This window comes from Dermatophagoides pteronyssinus, unplaced genomic scaffold, assembly GCF_027571235.1.
Source record: "Dermatophagoides pteronyssinus isolate colony J.1.1.1.1 unplaced genomic scaffold, Derpt_VIB-CSIC_2022.12 sq0014, whole genome shotgun sequence".
NCBI lineage: Eukaryota > Metazoa > Arthropoda > Arachnida > Sarcoptiformes > Pyroglyphidae > Dermatophagoides > Dermatophagoides pteronyssinus.
Window position 1 is genome coordinate 1,192,718 of NW_027461538.1, and position 20,253 is coordinate 1,212,970.

General features: G+C 36.4%; 4 protein-coding genes and 1 long non-coding RNA gene across 5 annotated transcripts; 3 read left to right on the forward strand and 2 right to left on the reverse strand.

The window, feature by feature from the left end:
* Nucleotides 1-222: 222 nt before the first annotated feature.
* Nucleotides 223-1,997, forward strand: LOC113794775 (uncharacterized). The gene has a single exon (XM_027344909.2). The coding sequence runs from the start codon at nt 381-383 to the stop codon at nt 1,800-1,802; it is 1,422 nt and encodes a 473-aa protein (XP_027200710.2). The 5' UTR covers nt 223-380; the 3' UTR covers nt 1,803-1,997.
* Prp31 (pre-mRNA processing factor 31) lies at nt 1,925-3,617 on the reverse strand. The gene is made up of 2 exons (XM_027344908.2): nt 3,299-3,617; nt 1,925-3,245 (listed from the first exon to the last, which is right to left on the reverse strand). Exons 1-2 carry the CDS (start codon nt 3,516-3,518, stop codon nt 1,981-1,983), a joined length of 1,485 nt encoding a protein of 494 aa, XP_027200709.1. The 5' UTR covers nt 3,519-3,617; the 3' UTR covers nt 1,925-1,980.
* A 3,169-nt stretch (nt 3,618-6,786) lies between these two features.
* LOC113794776 (coiled-coil domain-containing protein 130 homolog) lies at nt 6,787-8,005 on the forward strand. The gene is made up of 2 exons (XM_027344910.2): nt 6,787-6,924; nt 7,030-8,005. Exon 2 carries the CDS (start codon nt 7,038-7,040, stop codon nt 7,980-7,982), a length of 945 nt encoding a protein of 314 aa, XP_027200711.2. The 5' UTR covers nt 6,787-6,924; nt 7,030-7,037; the 3' UTR covers nt 7,983-8,005.
* On the reverse strand, nt 7,997-10,289 carry LOC113794773 (uncharacterized). The gene is made up of 3 exons (XM_027344907.2): nt 9,614-10,289; nt 8,595-9,557; nt 7,997-8,536 (listed from the first exon to the last, which is right to left on the reverse strand). Exons 1-3 carry the CDS (start codon nt 9,909-9,911, stop codon nt 8,289-8,291), a joined length of 1,509 nt encoding a protein of 502 aa, XP_027200708.2. The 5' UTR covers nt 9,912-10,289; the 3' UTR covers nt 7,997-8,288.
* Nucleotides 10,290-11,969: 1,680 nt separating this feature from the next.
* LOC142645559 (uncharacterized) lies at nt 11,970-12,906 on the forward strand. The gene is made up of 2 exons (XR_012846667.1): nt 11,970-12,343; nt 12,407-12,906. It is a non-coding gene; the product is annotated as an uncharacterized LOC142645559 (long non-coding RNA).
* Nucleotides 12,907-20,253: the final 7,347 nt, after the last annotated feature.

Here is a 20,253-nt window from a genome sequence, read left to right on the forward strand (position 1 = left end):
AGGAACTGGTTTTCCATCAAATCATTTTGATTAAATGATGTTTGTGCAGAAGAAGTTTCACTATAGTTTTGCAAAAATCCTCGTCAATAAAATCGAATTATGAACGTTATTAAATGACGCCTTTCTTTCCAGCATTGAAAAAAGGTTTTTCCCGGAAACCGACAGATGTCGTAACAGTGCCAGGGATTTTTTTGTTTTTTGTTGAGTGTGTCTATTTCAACGCGGTGTGATCAAATGCAGTTAATTTGTATTGTTGTTCGACTCGACATTTTCTATGGTGCTCTTTTGGTTGTTATTTCTGCACACATTTTTGGTATCAATTTGATTAAGTTATTTTGTTTTTTGTCAAATTACGAAACTAATTTTATAATCGAATAGCAATGGTGGATCTAACTGAAGATTCGATTAATTTACGGGCATTGAAGAAAATCGATGACAACATTCGCGAGATAATAATTTGTGCGGGCCAGGTAGCCGTCTATTATTATGATATCAATCAAAATGACTGGGTACGAAAGAATATTGAGGGGACATTGTTTTTCGTTCGCCGAAGTAATCAACCGGAATATGCATTTGTCGTTATTAATCGCTTGAATACGATCAACTTTGTTCAGAAAATTACCAAAGATCTGGAGATAAGTGTACAAAGTCCATATCTGATGTATAAAAATATTGAAAAAGAAATCTACTGCATTTGGTTCTATGATGCCGACCAATGTGTCACGTTGAATGAAAACATCAATCAGGCTATGAATTTGATTAAAGGCACGCCATCCAAATTATTGTTGAATGGCCGATCCAATACACCGAAATCAAAACAAGCGGCTTCATCCGCAACACCCAACCATAATAACCAAAATAATAACAGCCAACCACAGGCTTCGGAAATATTGAAAATGTTATATAATCCAGCTTCGTTAGGTAATTGTGGCGATCCGATTTTGCCACCGTCGGATTCGATGAAACCGCAACTGTTGATGAATCATCATTCGAATGAAAATCACATTGAACCGAAATGCAATGATGATTTGGTCAAACCTATCGCCCAACGTAGAAGTGTTAATCTTAAGGAATTGTTCGAATCACAATTGGTTCTGCAGGAAAGTTCGATAAAAGAAAATTCTCAACATTGTCTTGTGGACAACAGCGATTCTCAGCCGAATAATAAGCCACAAGCATCGACCCCGTCATCATCGAAACCAACGCCAAACAAAAACGAAATATTGATTCCATCATCCACATTTATGACTGATGATTTGAAGAAAAAAAGTTTGACCTCTATTCCTCTATCGAATTCAGCGGCAAACGCGCCATCGTCAAACCATGCAGGGCTCATTTTGCTACCAGATTATCCTACAGAATCACAACCACCACCACAAAATTCAACTGTAAACTCAGATATTGTTGAAGCGCAACAACAAATGCAAATGGTGCCTAATATTATGCCCCAACAATCGATTCATCCATCGCAAATTCCTTTTCCAATCAATTTCGAATCTGGCTATCATCCATTGCCGCCACCATCAGCACCGCAAATGTTTACAAATTCTTTGGTCAACTGCATTCCACCGAATGTATTCGATATTCAACAACAACATGAGCATCATCAGATGATGCTGAAACAGCAGCAGCAACAACAACAACCTGTCACACCAATTCAAACTGGCCGGACATCGATTTCCAAATCGGACATGTATCTATCTATGGAACAGTTGAAAAAGACATTGATTTATTTATTGTCGAATGATGCCGATTTTCTCCATGCTATACACACTGCTTATGTGGAAAATATCAAAAAATGATGATGTAAAAACATGCGACAATTGTGGATCATCATTAATGATAACTATCAACTATGTCTGAACTATTATGATTTTCGTTGTAGAATATACCCACTCACACACATAATCACATTTGAACAAAATTTAAAAACTATGTTCAGTTTTTATTATTTCTTTTGATTGCTATTAAAATTGAAATTCATATTTTTGGTTTAACACTGAAAAATCCACTGGAATTGCTGAAATATTTGGCATTTGCTTCGTTCACTTTCTTTTCGGCTGCCAATGGATTATTGATTTCTAGACCTTGTTTGGGTGTGAATGCTATGGTGGATGCTGTTCCGGATACCTGTTTGCGAACGGTAGTAGTTCCACCAAATACCTGTTGATGGCGTTGCAGATTCTTTTGCAATGTCTTCGATATTCGAACCTTGGTTTTTTCATCGATTTGTGGTCCACGAATGCGACCACTGCCAGATTTGCCCATTTGACCGGTGGTGAATCCCAGATCATTTTGATAGGCATCATCTTCGATTTCGGCAAAGTTTAATCGGTTAGCTTGTTTTCGTAAATCGGTTATGACAAGACGTTCTTTCAGCTTACGAACACGTTTACCACCGCGTTTTTTCTTCGGCGTATCGATTGGTGCTGGCAAAGGTTTGACTTGTTTGACTGGTGGTGGTTCTTGGAGTTTATCCAATGCTCGTTCGATTTCTTCGCGAAATTTATCGCCCATTGATCCATCTGGATAGGAATGAACAGCATCAGCACGTGCAGCTAATGTTGATTTGTTTGCCACCAATGTGGCAGCTTTTTTACGTAAATCAGGTGGGGAATTTTGAACGATTTCTGATTGAAACACCAGTCCAGTATGCGGCATTATAGCAGTGGTGGAGAATCCGGATAATGTTTTACGCGTAGATCCCAATGATTTCAGGTTACATGAAGGCATTTTCGATAAACTAGTCAATCCACCGGCCAAACCGATTAGCTTGGCAGCAATGGAAGCACCGATAATAACAGTCAGATTCGGAGCAATGAAAGTCATTCTCGATTCGACAAATTTATAAATCAACATTTTGCATTCATTCAATTCGATAGCAACATCGCAGGCATCCATGATATAGTTCAATTCCTCGTCGGACATCATCGAACCTTGAGTAGTGGAGGCTGTCACACTGACCACCATAATAGTGGCTTGTGTGAGGAATTGTTGAAGTTTTTCATTGTTTTTAACTTTGTCCAAATTGTTTGCCAATTCCTTCACTGTCATCAAATAGTCCATAGGATTGGGCACTAATGATTCCAATTCGGGAAAACGTTTGGCATATTTATCGCGAACAAATTTATGGCAAATATTGATATCATTGTCTATTTGTACGGCCATATTATTGGCATCCACAACCAATTTATATTCGGGGTGCGATTCAATAGGACCATCAATCTGACATTTGTTGAATGTTACTGCAGAAATAACAAAAATATCATAATCATTTGTTCAATCAATTGAGTGTTACCATCGTTGGATTGTCGACCATTGATTTCGGCGATGATTCGCCCAAGTTCATCACTTCCAATGATTTTCGTCAACGAACGAACAGATGCATATTGTTTTTGTGTTGATTCCAGGTTCGATTCATTTGGGACAATTTCCATCGATTCCAGATTGGATTGGTCATCATCGTCAAAAACTTCGTCATCCTCCAAATCGGCCAACAATTCATCAGCCAAAGACATTTTTATTCGTTAATCTTTGGAAAATTCAAATAAAATAAAATTAGCCGGCAACAACAAAAAATCTGATGAAACTGTCATGAGTTTTTAGACGTTGAAAGTTGATCGCTGTTAATAATGGCGCCATCTAGTTTACGGAATTTTTCAAAATAACTCTTTTATTGAATTCGTAATGAGGAATCAGCATCATCGACGATGCTATAGCGAACATCCAAACTATATAATATCGCAATGAAATTCTCGTGAAATTAAAGTGGGCTTTTCGACAACATTTGCTCTTTAACAACGACATTGTGGAGTTTTATTTTTGTAGAAAAAGACAAGCTATAAATAGTATCATTCTTATAGAATCGCAAGACTGATCATGAGAAAAATAGAATACAATGCAGAAATTGTATGTTTGAGAAAAAGCAAACAAAAAACGTTTTTTAATTTTCAAAGAAATAATAATCATTTTAATAATATTTTTCAAATCAAATAAATGAGAGTTTGTGTTGAAGGAAATGTTAGCAATTGCTGTCTGTGTATGAAAGTTATTTGATGAAATAGTCTGAGGGCAAATCAATAGCAAATCATATATGGTGGTGGAAAATTTTAGAAAAATAATCAAATCAGAGTTTTGATGAATTTTGATAAACGTAATAAATTAACATCCTATTTAGAATTATGAGAGATTGAACAAAACGGGAATGTATCTGAATATCAATCAAGTCAATATTAATCAATAGCAATTTAACTTTAATTTTTTGGTGAATTCAAAGCAAGCAAGAAATGAATGAAAAAACTATGTGTCTGGGGTTGTAATTTTGTTTTTTGGTTGTTTATATGGAGTGAAATGAAGAATATTTGAATGATTGTTTGTATTGGTGTGTTAATGTTTGTGGTGGACATGAAAAACAACGACAGCCGTTGATTAGTATTAATATTGTAATGATGGTGATGATGATTGAACTTTACTACTAGAGTTAATCTTTATTATCCAGATATTTCATATGCCAAATATACCATATCATCGGATCCATTTGCCGGTATTGCTGGATGATCGGGTGGCAACAGAACGAAGCCGATAAAGTTGAACAAACGTATCATGACGTCTATGTTTGTCAATTAGAAAAAGATGACCATATATGTTATAAAGTTAAAACAAAAACAAAAACAAGCCTATCTTACTTCGATCAGGATTTTGTTTATCCAAATACACGACAACAGTTTTGCAATGCAATTCTTCTTCCGCAAACTCGAGCAAAGCAATGAACGCTTCTTTCGAATTGCCTGTTGGTGGTTGCGAAATGTAGACATAGAGAATCTCGTTGATTAACAATGATTCCCACTGCACTTCAATCGAATCCAGCAATGTTATCTTAACCGTTATTTTAACAGGCTCTTTGATTGAATGTTTACTCAGCTCATTAATCGGCAATTGAATCGATGATGATGATATTGAGTTTGACGGAGGAGGTGTCTGACCGAAAAATTTACTGCTGTTATTGAATAATGGACTGCCGTTTGAATGGTTGAAGATTCTATTGCTATTGAAGATTGGGGGGCTGTTGTTGTTGTTGTTGCTCTCGTCCACGACCGTAATGGATGTTTGTTGGTTTTGGTGGGGTGGTGGAGCTGTGATATTCCCGTTAGGGACATCAGGAATACCTATTTGAAAATTGGAAGGAGGAGGAGGCGCAAGACATTGAGCAATTTTATTATCACCATTATCTAATTTGCCAAATTGTTTCGCAATGGAGTAGTTATTTAAATGACGTATGTCATAAAATTTCACTCATTAACAAACAATTTGACAATGGCAATGCCACTAAATCGATTACTGTTACTTACCACAGCGTTGCGGTGCCGAGCGAGACGCAAAAATGTCTCAAAGGAACATAGCCTTCGAGAGAGTCACTACTATTGAAAGAAAGAAAAAAGATGACAATTAGTCCAAAAGAAAGATAATTTAGATCAAGATAACAATCTTTCTCACTAACAAATCCATTGTTTTGGCCAAACTAATTTGGCATTCTATCAAAAAAGTTGTTTGTTTCGAATTGTGAATAGAAAAACTATGTGTGCAAATACGTCATCATAAATTCAAATAACCATGGTGGGTATACGTGTTTATCATAAAAATGGATATCAAACATTGACAAACAACACATCGATTGATCAAAGTCAAATCATCAGCATTTTCTACGGAAAAATTAATCAATCAGCTACAAATGAAGAAAACAGTCATTTTCTGGGACGATCAACTTTTACAAAAAGCGATTACATTATTTGTTTTGTCAAGTTTCCAATCCAAGAGGGAAAAAGTTGATCGATTCCTTTTTGCACTTTGAATAGTCGATATCATGAGTTTCGACTATTTTGACCTTCAAAGTTTCATTGCATTTTGTCTGGTTTGGACTATGATTTTTGATCGTCCAACAATATATCCTGTTTACTTCTTGATCAACTCAACTAACAAAATCGTTGGTGATAATAATCAATCAATCATATGACTGATTTTTGTTTATCATCAGCATTTAGTAAATCGGCCAAATTTACACTTTAATCAATAAAATGTCATCAAAATTATCATTTATCAAATACGGATTTTTTCTAACAGCCAACAATGTAATGCAACAAACAAAAAGATGGGAAAATATTCGAAAATCTTGTTTGCTTTTCTGAAAGAATCCAGAAAAAACGAGTATTTCGAAGCTTTCGATTCGAAAAGTAGCAAAACAACTTTTTGATAAAACCTTTTTCGAATGCAATAGAAAAATCGATTTTAATAAACTTACCTCAACTCATAAAGATTATTACTACAATTACTCATTAAAGCAGGCATCTTTATATTTTCGTCGTCGTCTTGATTACAATTAGAGGATTTGGCGTCGGATAAAATTGCTTGAAAACCTATGTTGTTTTGTTTTGCAAAGTAAAAGAAATTGATTTTATTGTATCAAATCAAATATTGTAGGGTTAATTATCATCAAACAATGATGGATCAAACCAAAACAAAGAAAAAATATTTTCAAAGTCAAAAATACTTACAAGTCGTACTCATACCGAAATCGGATCAAAAACAAAACATTAATAATGACGCATCGAATTTCGAATGCTCAATTTATAGCGACGGCAAAAGACAAGATCGAGCAAGCAAACAAACAACGATAAGGATAACAAACATTGGCAGCAAAGAAAGAGAGACAGCCAACTGATAATGTTAAAGAGCATGCGTGTGTTTTTCTTCCATGGCAACACAACAATATTGATTAAATTAGCAAAACTTGAAAACCAAAACATTGCAAATAAACGAATGAAGAATATATAGCAAACATTGGACGGAATTGCTTTTTTTGTTGGGAGCCATCATTTTATCCACAAAAAAGCAATCTTCTATATAACAAGCCAAGATCATAGGATTCAAGTATATTTTGTTTTTGTTTTTTGAAAAAAATAATCACAAAATCATGTGTTGTTTGTGTGGAAATGGATGTTGATTTTTCTGTTTTGTTTTTTGTTTGATAATAAGGAAAAAATATGGCTGAACGAAAAGCAACGAATAAATATTACCCACCGGAATGGAATCCATCAAAGGGGTCGATTAATAAATTTCGCGGCAGTCATCCATTACGGGAGCGTGCGAGAAAACTTGATCAGGGAATATTGATAATTCGATTTGAATTGCCATTCAATATCTGGTGTGATGGATGCAACAACCATGTGGGAATGGGTGTTCGTTATAATGCACAAAAGTCCAAAGTGGGAATGTACTACAGCACACCATTATATAAATTTCGTATGAAATGTCATCTCTGTGATAACCACTTTGAGATTCAAAACGATCCGAAAAATTTGGATTACACCATACTGAATGGGGCTCGTCGCCAGGAGAATCGTTGGGATCCAGTCGAAAACGAGCAGATCGATGTTGATAAAAGTGTTTCGAAAAAAATCAAAACCGATCCAATGTTCAAGCTGGAAAACGATACGATCGATAAGAAAAAAGCGATCGAAAATAAGAATGCGATCGAGAATTTGGAACAGTTTCAATCGCGATGGAAAGATGATTATTCGATAAATTGTTCATTGCGGAGAACATTTCGAACCAAACGCAAAGAACTGAAGGAACGTGCCACTCATGATGTGAGATTGTTGCAGAAATCATCACTGCCAATCACAATGAATTTAGTGACCGAGAATGAACAAGATAATCGAATGGCCAAACTGATTGGATTACAATCGAAAGAAACGCCCGAACAGCAGAAATTTCGCAAGCGAAAACAAATAATGAATCAATCTATTTTTGGCATCACGCCCAAATACCCAGCAAAACGATCATCATCATCATCCTCGATGCAGAAACCAAAACCCAATCTATTGGGCAATGTAATTAAAGTGAGAAGCAATGACCGAACGGCATCATCAAGTGCTAGCATGGTACCGTGCATCGTCAATAATTACGATTCGAGCGACGACGATTAGATAAATAAACTGTGTAAATAGAATTTGATTGTTTATTAATATCAATTGAAATTGATTATCCAACATAAATTCACAAGCAAAACAAACAAAAAATAATATAATCTTAGCAAAAAAGAAGCAGATAGAAAAATTGCCTGTTACAATAATGAGAGTATATGTTTCGAGTGTTTGATGATCCGAATGAACCAACCGATCAAGTCATGTGACTATAGCCAGATTAGTGCATGTGAGAAGCGAAAAGAAGAAAGGAAGATATAAATAAATGTCAACAAAGATATGATAGCCATATTTTGACAAAATAATCGTTCATTGGTTTGCCGGATTGGAAGCAGCGACGGCGACAGATGATGTGGTAGCCGACAATGTTTCCGTCGTTGTCGTCAATCCGGATGAAGAAGACGATGGTGGTGTTTGGTGATGTTTTCGCATATGCAGACCAAGATTGTGTTTCCAATATGAAGCATAATTGCAATTATCATAGGAACAGCGGAAATTTTTTGGACCATGTAAAGCCATATGTTGTTTCATCGCCACTTTATACGCGAATGCTTTACCTTTGGTCGGAAAAGGAAAAATTAATCATCCAAAAACAAACAATTTGATGACACTTACCACAATGCTGACAAACGTGTCTATAGCCATTCGGATTGTTTGATTGCAGTGTTGTAGTGGGACCATTCGATGCTGCATGATTTGCCGATTTTCGTGTTCGTTTGACCGGAGTAGAACAATTATTATTAATGTTGTTGTTGCTGATGTTGTTATTGGTGCTGTTGTTGATGTTGTCGTTGATGTTGTTGTTGATATTAGTTTTGATGGTAGGCACGGTCGTCACCTGGATCTGATCGAATTGTTGAGTGACAACGGTATTGATTAAAGCTTGATGTTGTTGAGCATGTTTTTGCATATCGGACAGATTATCGAATGCAGAATCACAATAGGTACATTTATATTCTAGTTTAGCGTGCTGTACATTATGTACACGTTTTTCGTGAACATTGCGGGAACTGGTCTGGGTAAATGTGCGATTGCAGCCTTGTATGGAACATTTATATGGCCGTGCTCCGGTATGACTTCGTTTATGCGATGCAAGATAATGTTTGTTGAAATATTTACCACAATATTCACATAGTGCCAATTTGCCAGAATTTTTAACGTTAATGGCATTATTACTGTTGATGTTATTGGCAGTTGTGGTTGTTATTATTGCCACCGTATTATTATTGGCCACAATCGGATAAGATACATTATTACTATTGGCATTATTGGCATTACTATATTCTATGTCTTCTAATACCAATTTTGGAACATAAATACCGTCCTCATTCATTTTCACTTCAGTGGCTAAATCTTTCTTGAAATATTCATGACTGATGATTTCCTGGGCATTACTATAATCACCGCTATGATATACGAGAACTGTATGTGGTTGTGGTTGTTGTTGTTGTTGCTGCTGTTGTTGTTGTTGTTGGACATTTGTTTCCAATTGTTGGACCGAGGTATTTTTGGGAGAAAGATCTACCAAAGAAGTCGATAGCAATTTCAAATGTTCTTTGAACAGATTTCCTTCATTATCTGTGTTGGAAAATAAAAAGAGAATGATATTCGAAAGTTAACCTTATTAATCATACCAGAGATCCTTGTATGCGACGATTGAATTGATTCGGTGAGGAATTGGATTTGTTTGTCGTATTTAATAATATTCGATTCATATGCTGATTTATCGGTGTGATAATTTGCATAAACAACATTTTCTTTCGATAATGACATGATTTTTTCCACCAAATTCCTCAGATGACTTAGATATTTCAATATTTCCACATGTCGTTGTGTTAGGACTTTGCACAATTCTTTATAATTTTGCTGTTGATCCATTAATAATTTATTCTCCGATTCGAGAAAATTAATCTTGTTCGCTACATCAGCCATCTTCTCTCTTGTCTGATGAGATGAGATGAATCAAAAGTTGAAAATGGTTGATAGATCCGGTGGGATGATAACTTCCGTTCGGATTCGAAAAGAATTATGACCGAAACAAACAAATATCATCCAAATATGACGGAACACAATAATCGAATGTTTTGCCACACACCACAATCGAATCCGAAAGCGAGAATTTAAATCATTATTCGCCAATCGATATGGTTTGGTTTGAAATTAATTCAATTTAAAATGACGATTATTGTTATCAATCAATTGAATTGAATTGTAATGAAATTGAATCACATTCAACAATTGAATAATAATGGTTATATGATGATATAGGAAATATATTATTATTATAGTTGCTATTTTCAATATACAAATTTATACGTGCATACATCAACAATAACAACAACAATTAATCCGTTCTTTTTTCATTGTTGCTATTCATTCATTAATTGCAGTCGAATTGGTGGATTTTCTTTCGAGAAAACTTGGCCAAAATATAAAGATGCATTCAAACAATTATTCGATATTCAACACCACATCAAATTATTTTGGATGACAAAAAATAATAATATTTGTTATTATTTATAATGAATCAATCGATACATCCATCATCATATACCGAATATAACATTTTCTATACCTAAATACATTATAAGGACGAATAAGGAGTTTTTCGAGTGGTTTTTCTATCGATATGATTGTTGTTGTTGTTGTTTGTGTGCGATGTATACACCACCGAAATATATCCCATATAAGAAGATATATAGCCCAATGGACACAGCACAACTCAGGTGTATGTATCTGTATAACTCATATATGGAGGAGTAGTGGTATGGCAAATGGATGGAGAGAGATGATAACAATATAAATCGTATAAACTATGCATCAGCATTATGCTATCTTGTTTTTGGTATGAGTGTGGAGGATGCTATTTTGAATGATGATGATGGGTGTATGATGTTTATGTTTTAAAGCATTTTTACTATTGGAAATTTTTAAAGATGTTTCCAATGCATGACATAAACATTCGAATGCTGTTTGATTTGATATTCTATTTGTACAAAAAAAACAAAAAAGCAAATCGAACATGAAGAACGAATTGAATTGTTAAAAAACGATCATTTTAGAATTGCTAATCGATAGATAGTCTGGATTATCACTTTGATTCAAAAATGATTCTAATATTTGCCCCAAGTGATGAATACATGTGTGAGAATTAGATATAGCAAAGATTTATGGAAAGCATCAATGGTACTAATATTGGCCAAACCCAACAAACAAGGCCATTGGAAAAAAGGAATAAGTGATATTTTATGATTATAGTCTGTGATGAAAGCTAAAAAGCAAGAAAATGAGCAAGAAAAAGTTTTTTTTTGTAACAAAAATGGTTTATTAGAATTCGGTCATTACATCTTTGTTAGACACACAATGAAGACAGTCCAACATTACCATATTGGAATTAGTTGAGTTCATTCAGATCTACCACAATAGCCAGAAGCAGAAAAAGTCGGAGTTCGATCACATCAAATTCGAATTAGGAATTGTTTGAATTTTTCTATTTGAATTTTAGAAAATGATAAGCAGTGTGCTTCTAAACTTGATTAGTTTTGTATATGGCATTATCGCTTTTTATTTTGAGTGATGAACAGCAACGAAGAAAAACTAGTTCCAGATTTCGAACTATGTTTGTTCGAAATTAAACATATTGTAAAGAAGCGAAAATTATGCAAGATTAAGTTCGATGTTTCGAACTTGGATTGTTGTTCGATTTAAAATTTTGTTCTATTTTTTGTTCTAAATAATTTACAAGTCATTCCATTGCTTGTGCTAACTCTGAATAACGTGTTGTTTGATTTAATACAAAGATGGGTTTTTCTTCAGCTTTGCTTTTCTTTTGTGAAACATGTGAAAATCAGTCGTCCATCCATATTGGAGCTTGCTTTAAAGTTTTTCATAATAAATGAATTAACAAACAAACAATTTCTTGTAATTTCGTGTTTTTTAAAAATTACTATTCATTCGATTATAAGACGCAAACAGTGAATAAACAATTGATTTACTGCCACGTATAATTTTTTGATTTTGATTCTATGAAATCATGTAGTTTTTCCACAGCATCGGATTCTCCTCTGATGTCAATCTGGATTGATTCGTTTCAAATTACGTTGTGGCTAAGCTAAACTCATGTTTTTCAGTTCAATTTCCAAGCAAAAAATTTAATTCTCATAATACCTGTAATGAATTGAATTAACATTTAATTCAATAAAAACAATAATTGTTGCTTTATATAAATTGAGTTCTAGTTCATGATTGGACTTGAACCTAGTTTGAATATTCATTAAAAGTTTTATTGTCATTGTTCTAATATTTGGTGTTACATTCTCAATTTATAACATTTCTTTATATGTGCCGATAAAAACAAAATGAATGTAAGTTATATGATAAGTTTAGTAATTAATAATTTGCTTAATTTAAATTTATCATCTCCACAGTGGGGAACATGCGAATAATTGTCTTGGTCTAATGATCATCATCCTGATCATTTCACTATGTACCACCTGGTACTTAGTGGACAAAATGATAAGAGATGAATAGGAGTTCAAACAAAAAAATCTAGAACATTGATTCGAACAAGAAGCCATCCAGCATCGATTCTTGTAGATTAGAAGAAGAAGCATTAATCAACAGGTTATGGGCTCCAACATGCATTCTACTGCTAGAATTGATTCGAGGAATGGTACCGAAACAAGAGAGAAGCAGTTATATTCAGTTTGGTCCTTCAAGAAATTTGAATTTTATCAACAATACTTGTTTGCAAAATCATGATTACCATATCTAAACTGATGGTTGGTACTCGTAATGGATTTAGTTTGATGTTAAATTTCGAATGTCCAGTATTCGATTGCAAGCTAAATTCATTTGATATTTTAAATTATTTTATTTTTAAACTGACAATTTGTTAAAATTTAATAAACATATTTTGTTTCATCAATTTTTTAACAAAAGGTTTTCGAAAATTCTTTGTTTTGATCATCCTGTCGTTTATGAAGAACGCCAAAAGCTCAAACAACTTGCTCGCTTCTCAATTGAAAAGCGCATGTTGAAAAGGAAATTGTCAATTGTGAACTTGACTTTGCAGTGTGAGCACGTTGTCAGGGTGATGATGAAATGAAACTTGTTTATGTTAAACATCAAATAAAGAATTCTTTTTTGTGTGATTATTCTGTTGCGAATTACATTCATTAATTGTCATATATGTTTTTTAATTAGAAGTTTTTTGATAAGTTTTCCAAAAAATCTTTTTTGCGAATTTTCCTTTTGATGTTCATCATTTCATCATCGATTCAGTTTCATTTTGTTTTCGAATTGAGTTTTTGAAAATGAAAAATCATTCCCCAAAAAATGAACACGATGAAATTATTCGGTCAGAAATTCCACTGATTAATTGTGATTCGAATAAATGTTGATGATTGGAATTTCGAAATTAGTTTTCTAAAAAGTTTTTTTTCCTAAATTTTCCTTTTTGTGTTCAGCACGCGCATTTCATCATCGACTCATTGTTTTCGAACAAAATTTTTGAAAAGTGCTTAATCATTCCCCAAAAAAATGAACACTGCGCATTTTGTTTACATTTCATCACTCACTCTTTGTTTGTGGTTATCAACAATCATCATGGAATTATCCGAATATTTTTTGGCTTTGGATCAAACAAATGGTTCTTTGTCGTATTCCAAGTGATATTGTGTGCTGATCGTCATGTTGACTATGAAATATCATAACGTAGTAAACAAAGTGAATAACACCATAAGCCCGGCAGTGCTCGCGCCTCGATTCAATGAATTCGAAATGCGTTTGGGGCAGAATATTGCCTACATGACCACTGCCGGGTGTTTGCTATGGAATTGATATATATCACTATCAACAATGAACGAATCAGCAGAAGAATATCAATGGAAACGACAATAGAATAACCAATATGGAATCAATGGTGCACAAGTGGACAGAATAAAACAATTCTTCAACTGGAATCACGAACCTTTAACTGAGCAAAGCAGACTCAGATAAGTAATTGTTAACTGTTATTTCTCTTTTTCGTGACTTTTCATAACTATGCATACGAAATCTCCGCATCTTATTAGGGGAGGGAAGGTTCGTGAGCTGCTTTCGCTCAGGGGGGTTAGGGGAGTTAGGTTAGGTTAGGGAGTTAGGTTAGGTTAGGGAGTTAGGTTAGGTTAGGGAGTTAGGTTAGGTTAGGGAGTTAGGTTAGGTTAGGGAGTTAGGTTAGGTTAGGGAGTTAGGTTAGGTTAGGGAGTTAGGTTAGGTTAGGGAGTTAGGTTAGGTTAGGGAGTTAGGTTAGGTTAGGGAGTTAGGTTAGGTTAGGGAGTTAGGTTAGGTTAGGGAGTTAGGTTAGGTTAGGGAGTTAGGTTTTTTTTTTTTTTTTTTTTTTTTTTTTTTTTTTTTTTTTTTCAGCCTCATATAGGGAGTGAAGACATGGCTCACATATGCAAAGTCAAGTGGATGGATTGAATGTCAAGAAATGGGTGAAGAATGAGTGTCGAACAATCAAATGTCAAGAGAAGGCAATAGCCAACAAATGCAAATGATATGTATGAAATGGGTGAAATGAGAAGCGAGGAAAAGGTAAGTAAAAAAGCAAAAAAATAGGAAAGATTTGGGAAAGGAAATTGGGAAGAAAGTTTGATTGATAGTCATGAAATGGGTAAGAATAGAGATTCAAAGATGGGAAAATGTACAAAGCGATTGATGAAATTGGTAATCATTAGACACTGTGTGTTTATGATGGTGAAGTAGAGAGGCAAGAAATGAATGAATTGAATGTCTGATATGAAGATGAAATGAAGATCGAAAGTGGGAAATGAAAGACAAGAAATGGATGGATTGAATGTCATAATATGGGTGAAATGAGAGTCAATCAATGAATGGATAAGAATTGCAAGTCAAGAAATGGGAGAATTGAGTGATTGTGTTTGTGTGTGTAAACACGGTTAACGCTCGTTGCTCATAACCAACGGTAGTACGAATGACAAAGATATTCAATAACAGGACATATCATGAAAGTGGATAACAGTGGCAAATAATGAAGAATACAGAACAGGAAACCAGTACCCAAGACTTGCTCTGGAATGGAAGAATTGATTGATTGTCATATCAATGGGGAATTGATAGTCAAGAAATGGTGGATAGAGTGTCATTGAAAAATGAGTGAATGATTGTGAATAGAGCAAGTGCTTTTCGACTACTGGAAGCTGTTGATTGCATCATTATGAGAACACTATTAACCAGGATTCATGATAGTAGTTACTGAAGTATCGACGTCAAAGACCACAGTGATAGATGAGATAGATAATTAACAACAACAAGTAAGCACAAACAAACACAATGCAAGCACAAAGGGATTCTTGGATTATCTTGTCATTGGGCCCAACCGAGCTAAACGAAAGACAATCAAAGAATGATTGTGAATGGTGGTGATTGTGAATGGTGGTGATTGTGAATGGTGGTGATTGTGTGTGTGTGTGTGTGTGTGTGTGTGTGTGTGTGTGTGTGTGTGTGTGTGTGTGGAAGAGGTATTGGTAATGGATGGATGGATGATGGTAGAGTGTGGTAGATTGTGGATTGATATATTGTATGTATGATGATGATGATGATTGATAGAGGAGTAGCATTTGTTAGAGTAGCATTTGTGGTGACAATGGTTAGATAAATGGAATGGCAACAAATGGGATAACTAATGGAATGTCAACAAATGGAATGTCAACAAATGGAATGTCAACAAATGGAATGTCAAATGGAACAATTCTTGGTTCATACGGGTTAGGTTAGTTTTGGGTTAACAATTGGGGTAACCAATAGACACTTGTTAGGTTAGTTTTGGGACATTTGTGGACACTTGTTAGGGTAGTAATAAACACTTGTTAGGTTAGTTTTGGGTTAACAATTGGGGTAACCAATAGACACTTGTTAGGGTAGACATTTGTGGTAACCAATTGTGGTTTGTTGATTGTGGATACGTGTTAGGGTAGCCAATTGTGGTTTGTTACAATAGATGGCATCCTTGGCATTGGCCAAGGTATAAAATGCATATAATACAAAATTATTCTTTTTGATTGGATATGTTTCACTTGATTGATTAATATAAAATATATAAAGAAATAAAAAAAAATAAAAAGATAAGGAAAAAGAAACAAAAGATCTAGGTTTTTTTATAAAATACTGGACTGTAAAATTATAACTAGGAGAGGCTATGAGGATTGTTCCGCTCAAAGCTGTATATAGCCTTGAGGATTGTTCCGCTGAAGGCATATATCTCCCTTACTTCCCTAGTACAGTACTCTCCAATCAAACGCCGCTTCCGCTACGCGCGCGTAAAATATGGAGGTTGTACTAGTTTTCTTTTTACTGGTTAAAGATCTCTGCATTTCGGACCGGTAATCGAATCGAAGCCGGGCCAAAAGAGGGCAATCATATACCAGATGACGAACAGTTTGCTCACTGTGGCCACAAGGACAGCTTGGATCATTAATAAGGCCGAAGCGCTTAAGATGATATCCAAATTGTCCATGACCTGTCAACGTCTGTGTTAACCAGTAATTGGCGTATTTTGCAAACTTGATGACAGATGTTACCCGAGGGGCCAACATTCTAGTTACACTTCCAGCAGCGTCATCTTGGTATAGAAATTGCCATCTTTCAAGCATCATTGATCTTTCTCTAGCTCTGACGGCCGACAATGGGATCCTATCAAATAATATTGCCGCCCTTTGATGTCTTGAAATGGAGTTTGCTCGCCGTCTGATTCTGGTTTCCCATGCACAGGATCGGTCCGCCTTACGCCATGACATATAGACATTTTCAGGGGAAGTAGATATTATCTGACTCACTATTTCGCCTTGGCTACCGTTAGTATGTGCTTTGAGGTGACACAATGTGCCACGACTGTTAAGAATGATCAAGACATTCGGGACAGAGTCCCAATTGCCAGCGATCCATTCCACAGCTCTCAGAACGCCTAACAAGTCAGCTTGTAAGGTAGAACAATAGTGAGCGAGCCTCATTGTCTTGATGGTAATGCAGTTAGTATCGTCGAACACTGCAAAGGCCGAGCCCACTCCACGATTGGATTTTGACGAGATGACAATCAATCGCTTTGGTGGTGGGACTACTAGACAGTTGGTTAATATTCTTTCATTAAGTTTTGCAGAACCTTTATCGGATATCAGTGGAATATCAACCAGGATTTTATCGTCATACAGGTCGTACTCTCCTGTGATGCGAGCTCTGACCACATTGGCAATTTGGGGGATTTGAACTAAGAGGGGGGGGAATCCTGCCACCGCTGTGGTGGATATAAAGGATGCTGTCCGATATGACTTAACGGCCATCTGAGCGAATACTCGCTGCAGACGTCGTAAGCTTTCTCGGACTTTTCGATATTGCAGAGCTTTATTCCATACCACACAACCGTAAGATATGATGGGCACTATTATCGTGTGATACATCCGCATAAGAATAGCTGGTTCCAGCCCGAAGGTTGGCCTTGCCATTCCGCACATTTTGCGGTAAATGATTGTTGCTTTGTTGATCGTATTTTGGACATGGAGTCGATAGCTTAACTTGTGATCAAAAGTTATACCCAGAATCTTGACACACTCAGACGGGCTAATAGCCTGCCCATTCATGGAGAATGGTTCTAGCCTTAGAGGTCGCAAACCGCGGTTTATGACCATTACTTTAGTTTTAGCCTCTGAAAAGGTTAGTTTGACGTTTTTTCCCCATGTAGCTGCAGTGGACAGAGCTCCGTTGACTAGCCAGGCAAAAATGCGTGGGTTATCGTGGGAGATGACCAAGGCCACGTCGTCAGCGAAAGCTTGAACGTGCACATCTTTGGAAAAATGGTTAGCTATAAGACTATTGATCACAAGATTCCAAAACAGTGGTCCGCATACTGACCCTTGGACTGTGCCGCGGTTCGTTGGTTTCCCAACTACTAAGCCACCATAACTAGTTATCGCTGTTCGATTATCGAAGTAGTCAGACGCAAGCTGGACTAGGTAAGTGGGGACTTTTTTGTTTATTAGCTGCTTAAGAATGTAGGGGTGCCACGCGTGATCGAAAGCCCCTTTAATGTCAAGTGACACAAGGGCAACGTATTTATGCTCAGAGACTCTTCGCATAATGTTGTTGTCGATCGACAAAAGAGCTTGGTCTGCTGATTTACCTGGCATAAATCCATACTGGTTACTATGAATTGCTCCCTCCCGCATTAGGTGATGACGGATCCGGTCGGTCATAACTCTTTCGAGCAACTTCCCAAAAACCGAGATCAAGCCTATCGGCCTATAAGCTGAAGGGAGTCCATAGTCCTCCTTGAAAGGTTTCTGCAAAATCTTAATTACTGAAATTTTCCAGTAAAAAGGGAAGGTGTTAGTTTTTAAACAGCAGTTATATAAAGCCACCGCAATCTCAGGGAAAAAAGCTATGAATTTTTTGATGATAATCGGTGCTAATCCATCAAATCCAGGCGCCTTATTGTTGGAAAATTTGCTGGCTCCATTCAGCAACTCTCTTAATGTAACTGGTTGGTATTCGATGTTGGTTTGGTGTCGGACGCGCCAGCTGGCCACCTTTGCTCTGATGCGTCCCTGACTTTTATGGTCATCTGGGGTGTCGTCCGGGAACAATTGCTCCATTAGATATTGCCCTGATTTCCTCGGGTCAAGGTCACATTCGCCATCAGTTATCGTCTGCTGTTGTTGGACGTTGTTGGCTTTCAATACTCGGCAGAGTTTTTCGTAATGGTTTTCCCCTTCATTGCCATTCAGGAAGCGGGACCAGGAGTCGGCTTTCGCCTTCTTCACAATATCCCGGTGATTCCTGCGTAGCTCCAGGTATTCCATACTTAGCTGCTGCCGATAGAAGATGTTTCTACAGTTGTTAATCCGGTGGTACAGCCGCCGGAGAGCCAGCAAAGATGCATGGATCTCCGGGGTTTCCCAGCGCGGTGACTTTATTCTTGTTCTTTTAAATCGTCGCATGGTTTGTTCACATGCAGTTTGTATTGCTACTGTTATTGCTGCGGTGACGTGGTCAACACTCGTTTTATCGGTGATAGAATCGATGTATTCAACGTCAACTAAGTTTGCACCGAGCGATTGCGACACTTTCGCTGACCAATCCTCCCAGTCGACATCAGTGGTTGACCACTTAACAGTGGTCTTGAACATGTTGCCGGCTGTTTGGTGGTCAGTTACAGTGAAGCTAATCGCCCGGTGGTCGCTTGAGTTGATCTCATCAGATACGTGCCAGTTGGTGATTTTTCTTGCTATACCGGATGAGGCTACCGTTACATCAATAAATGATGTTAGTGTAGTCCCATTCCGTACAGTGTAAAAAGTTGGTGTTGAGCCGGTATTTATTATTTCGAGACTGTTTTGATTGAATGCACTATTGAAGCTTTCACCTCTACGGTCAAATGTGTTGCTTCCCCAAAATGGGGACTTTGCGTTGAGGTCTCCGGCGATGATGATGTTTTTGTTTAAACTATATTCACAAATTTTGTCAATTTTAGCTAAGGTATCATTGAGGTTGCACTGGGGGTGTGAGTATATTGAAGAGATTATAGTATTTTGTACTTGTATAGTTACGATATCGCTGCTTGAAAGGTGCGATATGAGGATTGCATCGATATGTGGATTAAGTATGACTATGGAAGCACGTACACGGGGGTGATTTGAGGATGGAGCAGGTGGTATGTTGGAAGTTTGTTGTTGAGGTGAGTTGGGTGAAATGGTATGTGATGGATGTTGATGGGTTGATGAGGATGGTGATGATTTGGTGGAGAAGAATGTTTGCACTTTGTTTGTATGTATTGGGATCCCACGATAGAGTGGTGGTTCTGATATGATTAGGATGTCTATTTTTTTATTGGTTGCTATCATTAGTAAATCGTTGTATGCTGTTGGTGAATGATTGGTGTTGAGCTGTATAAAGCGTATTTCTTGTGATTGATGTTTAGATTTATTGTTCTCCATTGTAGGTTTTTTGGACTATCTTATGGAGCATACGCTGATAAACTGGACACTTGGAATTTAATGCTCCATGTGGATCTGTTTTTGGTTGTTTGTCTTTTATGCAATTAAGGCATACAGGTGGAAGATTTCTTTTTGTACATTTGCTAAATTCATGTTTCCCTCCACAATGAGAGCATAGTGATATGGTAGATGGACAGACTTGTGATAGGTGATTAAAACCTAAGCATTTATAGCATTGCTTTAGTGGATTAAGATCCTCGACGTGGACAGTGTCCCAATCAATTATC